This window comes from Motacilla alba, chromosome 10 (assembly GCF_015832195.1).
Source record: "Motacilla alba alba isolate MOTALB_02 chromosome 10, Motacilla_alba_V1.0_pri, whole genome shotgun sequence".
NCBI lineage: Eukaryota > Metazoa > Chordata > Aves > Passeriformes > Motacillidae > Motacilla > Motacilla alba.
In genome coordinates, this window is record NC_052025.1 from 11,522,217 (window position 1) to 11,535,441 (window position 13,225).

The following is a 13,225-nucleotide window of genomic DNA, read 5'->3' on the forward strand; positions in this document are numbered from 1 at the left end:
CGGGTTTGGTGAAAGATTTGGTGGAAAATAACCAAGTAATTAGCACAAAAATGGGTCTGAATAAAATGTTTCATTGTGTTGGCTTTGTTTTTGATTTGGACTGTATCATGGCTTTTCTAGTAGTTGTTTTAAGAGCATTAGAATCAAAAGTAAGACTGAAAGTTCCCTGAAATTAATCCTCCAGCAGAAGAAACAGGAAAACCAGAAGCTAATATTTTTACAAGTGGCTAATGCTAGATAACTGAGTTCGTGAACTTAGGGAGGTTAAACGTTACTGAAAGGAACTGAAATGTTTTTCTTTTTGTCAGTTTTTTTCTGCTCACAGTGATTTGCATCATGTGACAGCCTTTAGCTGTGGGTTTGTGCACTGCTCTTTGACAGATGCTCAGAGGGGCACGGTGTTGCTTTTGCTTGCATTTTGAGAAGAATATTTTGTATTGAGCTACCTACAAATGAATCACAGAAAAGAAGCAGCTTTTGGGCAGCACCATATTGCTCTTTATTGCACTGGGAGCAGGAGCTGTTTCCCTGGGAACTCTTCCATGCCTTTCTCTGCACAGGGAGGTTCCTGCAGTGGGTTTCCTGTGCCACCTTCCTGCCACCAAGAGAATGGGGGGGCTTCAGCCACGGGGCTTCTGCCCACAGCTGGGCAGGGCATTTACCGCTTTTGTCAAGGGAGGGAAAATAACTGAACACAGATAGTTTTATAGGTCTTTGGCACTGGTGATTGTCCTGCTAGGCACAGAAACAGGTGAGCACTCAAGACAATTCCCTGTCCATGTGACTCTTCACATCTGGAGTCTCAAGGAATTGATTGAGGATGGGGAAGCTTACTCCTGAAGTCAAACTTCACAGGTCTTTAGTCTTCCCAGGACTCTGCAGAAAAAAGAAACATTTGGTGAATTCTTTTCTTGTCATGAAACCAGCTGATCAAACCTGTGTTCTCAGTTACTTCTCTGAAATCAATAAATGAACAGCTTTTGAGGGAGGAATTGCTCCCCAGTAAGCATCATTATGTCATGTATGTGTTAAATACAACAAATGCTTGGTGTCCCTCTGTTTTGGAAGCCTGTGATGACAAGCACTAGGTACTACTGAGCAGGAATGCATTGCATCAGAGGCTATCCATTGTGCTGTGGAATAGCTCCTCATCTCCCTGTGTGACACAGGAAAAATCTCAGCAGCTGCTCTGAGCTTCAGTGCTGTGACCTCCAGAGACACAGGCCATGGCTCCATAGCTGCACCTTGCAAACAAACACATGATTTGCATCCACATCTCGTGTAGCTCTGATGTAAACATGTCAGCTCTCTGGGAGTTACTGTCTTGTTATTTGCCGAACAATATTCTTGGTTTCTGCTTAGAAAAACATAAAAAATGTTTTTTATTTAAAAAAATAATAATAAGACTGTTCAGAAGTGCAGCTGAGGTCACCAAATATACATTTTCATCATCTTTTTGCACCAGCTGGATTATAATGCCTTGTAATCTTAAATGCTAGTTTCAAAAGGGTCCTGTACTCCTGAGGATCTTGCTGAATTTGAGTTGGAAGTACTTAAGATTTGATTTTACACTTATTTTAAAAAATGAGACAATAACAGGCACCATGCATTATTGCTTACTTTTAAGCAGTATTTGTGATCAAGCAGTAAGTTTGTGATTTAAGCATGAAGTTTGGGATCAATACTTGCAGAAGCTTAATCCAAGAATTCTGAATTCCATATATTTTAAAGGGCTATTTTGTAATGCAATCAGGAAAGGACGCTTCCATAAAAGTGACAAACAGAAATATGTAGTAATCATTAAAATACTTGTTTTTCCTGGGATTAGTTTATATCTATTTGTTCCTAATGAGAATGTGTTGGACAGTGGGGAACACTGATTCCCAGAGATTTATGTTTTCTCTTTGACAAAGTACATTTTATTCAGCACTAGATTCATACACTGTGATTAACATAAAGTCATTTCCTAGAAACAAATCCTTCCTGAAACTTCATTCCAGCCATGTATGTGATCTTTGTTATACCTATGAGCACAGTGGAACCTAATGCTTAGAAGCTTGGGATAATGGTGCTATGTTTTTTCAAGGAACTTAATTAATTCTGTAATTTCTTTATTCTCTTTGTTGGAGTGCTCCAGAATACAGAATTCTTTAAAAAATATGAAGGAAGAAAGCTTAATGATTAAAGTTAATGATGGATTGCAGCATTCAGAGTGTGTTTTCAGTGCAGGTAAAACCAGATGCTTTTGACCTAAATGGTCTAGCCTGACTTAGGTAACTTTGTTTAAAGTACCAAAAAAGGCAAGGTAGTGGGAGAAAGAGGGTATTTATAGTTCATCAAAAGATTCCTTTTAGCTTGCCCTGAGCTCATCTGAGATTCATGCTTTTCTCATGCAGTGCTCTGGTAGATTGTAACCAGACCAGTGTATTTCAAGCTATGCATTTTGCTGTGCCTCTATGCTGTACTACACAGAGCCCAAAATTCTACCTTTGTTATGAATATCTTCCTTTAGCATTGTCCACTTAAAGTTCAGTTGGTTTTCTGGAAGTGATTTAATCTTAAAATGCTTCATCTGTCTTCTGGAGGTTGTGGGCTGTTAGTTTAATCTGTTTCCAAGGAGTAGAGAACAATTCAGAAAGGGTTTTCATCACCAGCTGTTCTGGGAAAGGGCCGTCCCCTGCAGCTGCCCACCTCCTGGCCCTGCTTTTTCCTCACATGGGAAATACTCAAAGCTGAGTTAAGGATCTTGGTGCAGTGATTCAGGTATTAAGGTGAGTGTCAGGTGGGTTTGGCACCACTCAGGCTTCTCTGGAGACTGATTGCTCAGATTGCTTGGCTTATGAGTTGCATGGAAGTATGAGGTATTTTTCTCTATATTGATTCTATCAATTTTGAGTTTCTTTCAGCTTTTCCTGCTCAAGCTATTGCTTATATCAAGTGTTACAGAGCGCTTGGTGTAGGAAAAACTGTCTCAGAAGTGCATCTGGTATGAAAGAATAGTGTGTTCAGACAGATATTCCTGTGTTGACTTGTCTTGCAATTATCTATCAGCCTATAATCTGAAGCAGTTAATATTCTCACAGATTCTCTGGGTGTGTTTTTACTGCACATATGCAGCTGGTACTTGCAAGGCAAGTTGTAAACATCACTTTCTGACTTTCTTGAAAACAAAAACTTGTTTTAAGTTTACTAATTACACGTTTCTTCTTTAGTTATAGAGTCAAAAACACTACAAGGAGAAAAGGGAGAGCACAGTTTCAATGCTCCTGGAACATTTGTCATTGAAAATACAACAGTTGAATTTCAGAAGAGCACAGACAGGGAAATCATAAAGATCCAGGGGCCTCTTGGAGCAGATTTCATTATCAAGGTGGGGCGTGTGAATGAACAAATCTACAAAGTTATTGCAAGTACATGCAACACGGTGGTGGCTGTCCATCAGCTTGTAGCAATACAACAAAATATTTTAGCTAGCAAGTAAGAAATCCTAATTACAGTCCAGAGATCATTTATGCCAAGAAAATCCAAACAAATTAAAGTATTATGTGATTAATGTCTTTCCTGTGGTGGGAAGTACCACAGGATCTTTAATGGTAAAAATGACCAGAATTTTTGTTTTTAATACTGCTTGTAAGAGTAACAGTGTGACCCTGTGCAGTGCTAATCCAATTGCAGACTGCCACCTACTGAACCTGAGCTCTGCTTCCAGCAGCACCCTACAATCTCCCTCAGACATTGCTAATCCAGCCAGTGACCATTTCCAATCCTTTTACATTGCTTTTCTATCCAGAACACATACCAGTGGCTTGCATCACGCATCAAGATATTTGTAAGTAGGAGCATATCAGTATTTGACTGCCAAAGGAAGGCACTCATACAGTTTGGCATTGGAAGTGACAGAAGTTTCTGTATTATCAGACTGCCTGTCTTTACCCGTCACATTGTAAAAATAGAATTTCAGTTGTTTTCCTTTGCATATCCATGTGCAGCTAGACTTGTCTGAAAGTGTGCTTGGATCACTTTTAGACTTCTTTCTGCAGTAAATTTTCAAATTTTTGCTAACAAAGACATAAACCAAAAGAATACAGTTAAGAACTTTGCTATTTGAGGATAGATAATCAAATGGTAACATTAATGCCTTGAATAATTTGAAAAACAAAGCACATTCAAATTTTTGCCTGTTGGGACCCTAAATGTAATGGCTGCTCTAGACTTTCTAGAGGTTTTATGTCTGTCATCATCTTACTCTGCACTGCTATTATGCATGGACTCTGTTTTGAAATGGCATGAGCAGTGTACATGTGTGTTGTAATGGAAATTTCTTCAGACCAGGTACTCTGGCTCAAAAGAGAGTGTGGTTCAGTTCTTCTTCTATCAACCCATCAGTCACCAGTGGAGGCAAACAGAGTTCTTCCCCTGCACAGTGACGTGTGGAGGAGGTAAGTAATGTCAATTCTTCAGCAGTGATAACAGCTCAAGATTAAAAGGAGCTGATTTACAACCTTTGTTCTGCATTTTTAGTGATTAGATGTTTGTGTTTCTCTGCACACTGGTAATTCCTCAGCAAAATAAATGACAGAGCAGCAGCTAAACAGGTTGGTTAAGCCGATATCAGCACAGGGGTTTTTACATGTTTTCACTGGAAGTCATGTTTTTCCATAGCTGATGTTCATTTGACTAAGAACATTGACTAAGAAATAAAAATTCAAAATGGAAAATTGCAACTCATAGTGGATATTTGAGGAAAGTAAGCAAAGAAACATGATGAGATTCTAAAATAAGAATAATTAAGAGGTGAAGAATTATTTCTGGCCTCAATAGTATACATGAGGGAGAGTTTTAGAACATTTAGTTGAGGAATTAGTTATACAGAAAGCAGAATAAATAAATAGAATTTAAAGAACATCTGCTATCAGTACCTTTGGCTGTCTGATTTTAGACATTTAGTCCTGATGCTGGCTAGAGCAGCACATGTGGTATTGTAGCATCTACTCCTGGTTTAAGCATTGCAGCTTAGATGATGTGTAGCTTGGTTCTGCTCATCCAGCCCAGCCTGTCAAGTCTGGTTCTGCAAAAAGAAGTGTGAGCTCAAGGTAGGAGGAGTGTTTGACACTGCAGATAGCAGTTTCCCTTCAGCTAGCATTTCCCAGGTCACCTGGAAAACAGACCAGGATGCTGGTGATACCGATACAGGGATTTTCTGGAGACTGCAAATGTGGTTTAAATAGTTACTTGGGGCATGAATAAAGAGAGTGAGAGATGTTTAAAGTACAAGCAGAGTCTGGGGATCTTTTGAAGGACCATCCATTTTGGCATTTGCACCTCCCTGTGATCTGAAATGCAGACAATATATGTGTCTGATATGCAGTCCCACAGGAAACTACTGTATCTTATGAGATACTTGGCCTCATGAAGTGTGATCCTTGCTGGAGCTGTGAGTGGCAATGCTTATCCTCTGATGATTCCATCACACTGTATTTATAATTTTTTTTCCTTAACTTGTCTGACAAGGGAAGAAGTATAAAGCATCACAGTTACTTTTTAGGACTGTATGTAAACACTGGATAGCTCAAGGGACATATTTACCTTCAAAGGTATTGGCTCAAATCCAGCCTTATTCAGACTGCTGTTATGGCTTGCAAATTATAGCTACATGTCAATCTCTTTGAAACCATCCAGGGTGTTGAAAGCCCTGCTTTGTCCCTGCTTGCCTATAATATAAAACTGGTACCTTTATCAGAGGGACTTGGCAGTCCTCAGGGAGGGCAGGAGCTGAAGAAGCACAAAAACTGAGCTGCTCAGTCGTGACAGTAGTAGTTTTAAGAATGGCATGCAGGGAAGTTGTATTGCAGCTGCCTGGCTTTAACCTGCTGTCTTAGATTTATCTGGATTTAGTGTCCAGATTGTCTGTTTGGCATCTGGTACTGGCGGTAAAAGAAAAAGTTCCTCACAACAGAGATTTGGAATTAGTGCGTTGCCATTCCTCACTTGGGTGCTGCTTCTGTCTTTAATTCTGTAATCTCCATGTGTTGGAAGGGGCATCTCAGAAAGCACAGTCAAGCTTGAATGAGCAAGAGTGTTTGAAATTTGTTTCTCTTGTTTGCAAGTGAAACACTTTTTTTGTGGGTCCTTTCAGTACTTACAAGAACTGAAACATAGATGCTGTGAGCACTGGAACTGCTTAGTTCTTTATGGTTATCACTCTCATGCATGATGACACTTTGGATCAGCCAAGAGACACACATCTGAAGCCACTGATACATGATACTTAGCATTTTCAGTAGGCACAGGGACTTGTGCTGTTAGTTTGTTGACTCGGTTTGATTTTAATTCTTGTGGTCTAAAACTTTTTTTCTTTGCACATACCAGAACATCCTCCTCTCTTCAGTTTAAGTCCAAGTAAGCTTTTTTGAATGAGTCTTTTTTTCTTAGCCAAAAAATAACCTAGTGGTTTATAAAACTCAGATCCCTTCTTGCAACCAGTCTCCACACATATTTTATTATTTGTTTTTCACTGAGTAGTTAGTAGTTGAAGTAGTTCAAGTCTTCTTTTGTTGGCTCTTCAACTCGGAATGTTCTTGAATCTATTTCTTGGTTTTCTACAGTTCCTTAGCAATGTTTTTGGATCCCATTTTCAATTCCTCTGGCTTTCTGTCTCAAATATTTATTTCTTTTAGCATGAATGACTGTTTAATATAGCTCTTCAACATACTGGTAACTCCTCCTTGGAGGAGGGCAGTTATACATTGTGGAACATGTACTAGAACCATATGGCTTCATAGTTTTGCTTTCTGACAGGTGAGCTGGTGCAGTACAAGTATTCCTGCATCAGAAGGAAATATGTGTGCCTCTACTCTTAGAATATTAGTGGAATAAAGAGCTGGAAGCTCATCTAGTGTTAAGACAGGTTAATGTAATTGCTGTGCTGAATTGCCCTAGATGAAGGTCTGGTTGTGCATTTCCTGTTTCCTTGTTTAAAAGCAACCAAAAGAGAGTAAGACAGAAAATTAATTCTATGGGGAGAAAAGGCTGTTTAACTTTGCTTCTGCCCTAGGTTATCAGCTCAATTCAGCTGAGTGTGTGGACATTCGTCTGAAGCGTGTTGTTCCTGACCACTACTGCCATTATCATCCAGAAAACAAGAAACCAAAGCCCAAGCTGAAAGAATGCAACATGGATCCCTGCCCTTCCAGGTCTGTATGGCAAATAAATTTGTGTGTGACACAGGCAGTACCTAAGGAAGCGGGAATTGCATTTAATTAATTTCAATTATTTTTATCTTTAAGGCTATTTAATCTTGGTTGGCTATTGTGTGTGTTAAAGGCTGATACCTCTGCCAGTAGATGTGTGGCCCTTCTTCAGTGTTGCAGAATAGAAGATTTTTCTTACACAGATATATTGTAAATATCAGTTTGCTAAAGGGCTAATTCTGCTTTGTCTGTTGCTGAGTAGTACAGCACTAGTGTGAGGATCTTGTGAGGCTGTGTGAGGGAGGACAGAGGGTTTGCCTAATTTTGGATTTATTGGTGCTGCCATTCAGAACATCTCAACAGCCAGACAGAAGCTCCAGTCAGTGCAAGTTTTACCTATGGTTTAACTTGGTTTATTCATTTGCCTACCATAAAAGTTTGGTTCTTCATTGGTACTGTTGTGTTGACAATTTAATAATTGAAGCTTGGGTCTGTTTGTTTGGGTTTTTTAAAACTAGGCATTAAAAAAAATCATTCCAAGTAACTAACCTTTGGTACAAACGCCACAGGATATTAGTGCCAAATTGTAAAGGCTACAGTACACATAAATTGTATTGAATTGCACTACAGTATTTCAAACTAACTTTTGGATTGTCTGGTGAGGTTTCCTGGCTGTGCTAAAGAATCTTAAAATAACATCACAGTATCAAGTCCCAGAACCTCACATTAATATGCCAGCTGGCTGAGCTAGAGTTATATGCAAGAAAAGGAAACACTCTCAATGGATTTCATTTCCTATAGCTAAACTGTCCATTTCCTTTCATTCCTGTTGAACATAATCGTTGATAGTGACCTCTAACAGTTATAGATGTGCAGACTTTCAAGAGTTTTTCCTGGAGAGTTGATCACTGTACGAAGCAGAAGGACTTCAGTAATGCTTGATGGCAATGGGTGCCAAATGTTCCAAAGCTGGAATGGGAAAATTAGGGGAAATAAATGGTGTAATTATATTTTACCTTGCAAATTTAGCTTATACAGCCAGGAAAAGGAAAGTACTACTGGATATAATACCATAGTTCCTAACATTGGTAGTAAGGCTTTGTGCCCGCTCTATGCTGTGCAGTTCAAATAAACAGCTCTAGAAGGGTCCTAAGCAGCATTCAGAACCTATCTAGGATTAATCTTGTGATGTATTTATTTCACTGACACTCACATCCCTCAGCAGTCTTTGTTACAAATAGAACTATGTGAATATTTTTTGTTAATGAAGTAACACGGACCTAAAGGGTCACTGATAATAAATTTCTCTGCTGGAGGCTTGCTCATTTAATGTTTTATGGTGATATGAAATAGAGAAGCTGTATGGTGAATAGTTCTTTATCCATGCAGAAAAGGTAAGATTACACAAGTCATAAGGTTCACCATAAGGCTCGTGTGTAATGAAGTAAGATTCCTGCATTTCATATTGGGAATTGCTTACTTCAAGCATGATCACATAAAAGTATGTACTTGATGTACAGTCTTGGGTATGAGAAATAATAATGCAATTTTTTTTTGACAGTGATGGATTTAAAGAAATCATGCCCTATGATCACTTCCAGCCACTTCCTCGGTATGTATAACCAGGATAGCATATGTGTCAGCTTCAGCACAATTTCACTGCAAATATACTACTTTAGCACTTAGATAATGGAACATATTTTGCTTTTTTTTTTTTCTATACAGGAGGGTAAGTTTACAAGAGTCCTGTAAGCATCTCTCAATCTTGTGATTTATTTTGGTGTGCTCTGGATGATTAGCTTAAGTCAGGGGTTAATGTGCTCTTCTTGAAAGTACCAGTGTGAAGTCTTTAAAATAAACAGTCTTCTCTGGCTGTAGTGCTGAGAAGAGCATCATCTTTAAACTGCATGTATGAATTCTTGTCTTGAAAGTTTTTTCTTTTGACAGCGTATGTGATTTTATAAAACAGACCTTGCTATGTACAGTATTCTGGAAATTCTTTTGCTCTTGAGAGGTCTGGTCCTTCTCTTTAGATCTACAGACTATTTATTGACATCAAAGATGACACGTCACTTTCAAGATACAAAATTGTTGAAATATCTGTTTCCTTAAATTAGGGCATCAGAGAAGTTTGTTACTTTTTTTCTTTTTAACACCTGAATCAATTACAAGGATTTAAAACTTCTCAAGAACCCTTAGATGTTTTATAAAGAACGTTAGGATTAAACAGTATTGAGTCACATTTGCTTTTAATGTAAAGAATTATAGTCGATGAGTTAGTTGCATATTTATGTGAGTTGAACCTCTGCTTTATTATGTCATGTAATGAATAATGTGTATTTTTCTAAAGAAGTAAAGATATGAAGTAATAAGAATGAAATCATAGACTTGCACAGCTTAGTGGAGCTACTGATTACGGCTGATATAAATGTCATAGTTTATTTCTGTAGCAATTTGTCTCTGTGGATCTGTTGTTCTGTGATGTACTTTGGCTTTCATGCATATATGGGGATTTTTTTCCTCTATACCTTTATCCTGTAGAGTCCTCTAATTATATTCTGTGTCTCTCCATTTCTTCTGCCAATGCCTTTGCACTTCAGATCTCTCCTGGAACTCAGCTTAATGTATTTACAGGAGTATTTCATCTTCTGAACCACTTAGGGCTTGGAGACCACTTGGAAGAGAAATTTAATCCCCTTTTCTGTGCTTTACTGTGCTCAGCACGTTTGCATGACACTGTGGTGAAATAGATTATGTCTGTGATAAAGCTGTGGGCAGGATCTCTTATTTCAAACACTAAGAACTACAGACAGAGGCCCACCTCATTTCAGCACCTCGGTGTGCTCTGTCAGAAAGCATCATGGTCTTCCTGGGTGATGCTTCAGAGGAAGGACTGTTAAATAGCAGGCAGCCAAGCAGGGCTCAGAGCTGGTGCCAGCAGGAAGGAGAGAGGAAATGGGCTGTATTGTACTGGGAGGGCTTGTAAGGAAACACCACAAAAACACAGAAACACCTTTTCTTGCAGGAATTGCTGAAAGAAAACAGCAGCTGAAAGTTTGTTTATCTGCATGAGGAGATGACTCTGGTCCAGTGTGGATGCAAGTCTTGCTTCAGTGCAGCAGGCTTTGTCCATGCTGTTGCCTGGCAAGGAGCTGGAATGCATTACCCTGTGCTGGCTCTGCCTTCTTCTCTTCTCTTCTCTTACCTGTTTCTTGCATGCTGACCCAGGATTGTTCTTGCAAAGCGGGCAGAAAACCCAAAGTCCTGGATACAGACTGGAGCAAAGCTGTGCAGACTGCTTCACCTCCACCAGCAGTCCTTCATCACACCTCCTCCATAACACCAGGGCCATGTGGAGGCTGCCTGGCAGTCCTGTGGAGTGTACCACTGCTTTCCCATTCACACGAGGAAGTTGTGGGAAAGTCGTGGTGCACACCACAAGATCTTGAAAGAGTTCTCCTGTGGCTAGAGTTGTAAATGCCCCACTGAAATATTTTTACAGATGGAGAATTCTTTTGAAATAAATAGAAAAATTTCCCAAGATGAAAATTTTCTTTTAAAGCTTTTGGAATGCCTCCATTTATTTCAGACTTGTTGGACTGTTGAGGATCCCTTGACAGCTGTGGGTTCTGGAAAGTATCTCATTGACTGCTTGCCCAAGACCCCCCTTTTTCCCAGTAGCCATGGACCTCACTCCACCTCGAAAATTCTTGTGGGAGTATGGGATCTGGAGTGTGTTTGAAACTGATGAGATAAAGAAAAACAACCATAAAACTTCATGCTATAAACACTTGCAAGCCTTATATTACATACAGCACAGCAAGCCTTACATATATAAATCCATGAGCTGCTAATTCATTAAATAGTTAATTGCTCTTTAGTTCCTGATTTTTAAAAAGAAAATTAGTTAACACTTGCCATTCCTTTAAGTCAGAGAAAAGTACAACTCTTGATCTTCAAATGCACTTTGTTATTATGATATGACATCAGTATCCCAGCACATAGCTTTATTCAGAATGCTTTTGAGTGAATACTCCATGGTTGATGTCGCATGGCTTGCTCTTTCATACTCATTCTTCTGTTGAGCTTAAGCATGATTAATATGTTTTTGTAGGCAGCTTAATGAATTGCTTAAAATAAGAAGTGTCCTTGATTTACCTGCTGCATCATAAAAACTACATTGCCTAAATTTGCCTTTGATTTATCGGCCTTTGCTTCATTGAGTCTGATATTATGGCTTCCTTTATGATAGCCTTTATGATTGCTCTTGATTAATTGATTTTGGTGGGATATCATGGTCCTTGCTGAGTCCATAGTTCAGAACAGATGTCATTATTTTCATGATCCTTTCTGAGCCTCTGCAGTAACAGAGATAAGGTTTAACTATAACAAGACAGTGATGAACCTTAAGATGTACTGCAGGACTCAATCATTTCCAAGGGCTTGGCTTTGATTCAGGAGGGTGATGGAAAGAAAGCAAGAGACGGAAGGTAAAGGGTGAGAAGATACTGTGTGTGGGTCATTGGAACCTACAGACAAATACTTCAATAGAAGCTTGTTATGTCTAAATGTGACAGGAGCAGGACATTATTGAAGTGAGGGTTTTTTGAGAGGTAATTGCTTAAATGTTCATGCTAAGAGGTGAATGAAACTGTAGCCTAAAAAACTTCCATGTCATTCTCACTTCAGATGGTGCAACATTTTCTATTTCTATTGTAGTTAGGTCTAAGATTGTGAATAGATGTCCATTTTGAAGATATTTCTTCCCAGCAGATTGTTTATCATCTCTCTGTTGGAGGCTACTACCCAGAGCTCTGCTGATACACAGAGCTCTGGGTAGTAGCTAAAATTTTAGCTCCTAAATTTTCCTTAATCTGTGCATTGCCCTGCTGCAGGAGCAATCAGCTGAGTTAGCCAAAGCAGCTGAGATGGATGAGCAGCTGCCTTTTGCTTGAAGCAAGCTGGAAAGTGTGAATAGAATGTCATTAAATGGCATTTTAATGAGGGTGGGAAACTCTTGCAGAACTGCAGTCATGGCCAGCCAAATGGTACCTGCCACAATTTAATTTCATCCCAATCCTTATGGATGAAGGCAGTTTGGTGTGGAACGGCTGGCTTGACCCAAAGTATTAGAAATCCCATAAAAATTCCTTCGGGAACAGGTTTTTAAGGGTAGTCTGAATGATGCGAGCAGCAATGAGCCTGTAAATAATAACACTCTCATTCAGGGCATCCAGATTCGTCTTTGTCTTTCAGACTTCACAGAATCTCCAATACAGGGGCTTTTTGGTCTCTGACCATGGTAATAGGTGTCTATGTGATCATGCCAATTAATTGTCAAAAGTATTCAGTTTAGGTGATTTAGACTATTTGAAAGTAAATTCATTCCAGTAATCAAACTCAGTATATTCACACTTTCTAACTTATATATGAGAATAAGAGTTTCAGTTATGTTTTGAAATATAATTACATTTGCAGTTCTACTTCTGATTTTGCACATGAACTTAAGCCTTCAATAACGCAAGGTATGTCTGCAAGTCAATGTATTTGTATGTGGTAAGAATCCAGTATGCAGTAAGCTTTAATTAACACTAAGGTTGGACTCAATATTCTGCATTTTTAATAGAGGTTAGTGAAATAAGAAAGAGCCTGATGAGGTTTTTTTTTCCAGGTGGGAACATAACCCATGGACAGCATGTTCAGTTTCCTGTGGAGGTGGTATTCAGAGGAGGAGTTTTGTGTGTGTAGAGGAGACCATCCATGGAGAGATACTGCAAGTGGAGGAATGGAAATGCATGTATGCCCCAAAGCCCAAAGTCATTCAGACCTGCAATCTGTTTGATTGCCCAAAATGGGTGGCAATGGAGTGGTCTCAAGTAAGTAGAGAAGTAATTTGGACTTTCAGTCTTATTTTCTAAAGAAAGAAAACAAGAAACCATGTGTTTATTAGCACAGGACTATTAAAAAAAGTATAGCCCTGAAAGATAATCAATAATACTGGGAAAAGTTTGCTCTAAGCAGTTCTGCCTGATAAT

The 13,225-nt window shown here is 39.0% G+C and overlaps 1 protein-coding gene across 8 annotated transcripts in view; it reads left to right on the top strand.

Moving 5' to 3' along the window:
* Positions 1-13,225, top strand: part of ADAMTSL3 (ADAMTS like 3) — a 181,045-nt gene that overhangs the window by 108,958 nt on the left and 58,862 nt on the right. For all 8 annotated transcript variants that reach the window (XR_005258135.1, XM_038147068.1, XM_038147065.1 and 5 more), the window contains exons 9-13: positions 3,213-3,370; positions 4,328-4,439; positions 7,055-7,193; positions 8,752-8,802; positions 12,862-13,066. Coding sequence is in view for 7 of the 8 variants with exons in the window: in XM_038147068.1 (XP_038002996.1) it covers positions 3,213-3,370; positions 4,328-4,439; positions 7,055-7,193; positions 8,752-8,802; positions 12,862-13,066 (665 nt within the window). In the remaining variant the exon portion in view is untranslated. The remainder of the gene's footprint in view (positions 1-3,212; positions 3,371-4,327; positions 4,440-7,054; positions 7,194-8,751; positions 8,803-12,861; positions 13,067-13,225) is intronic.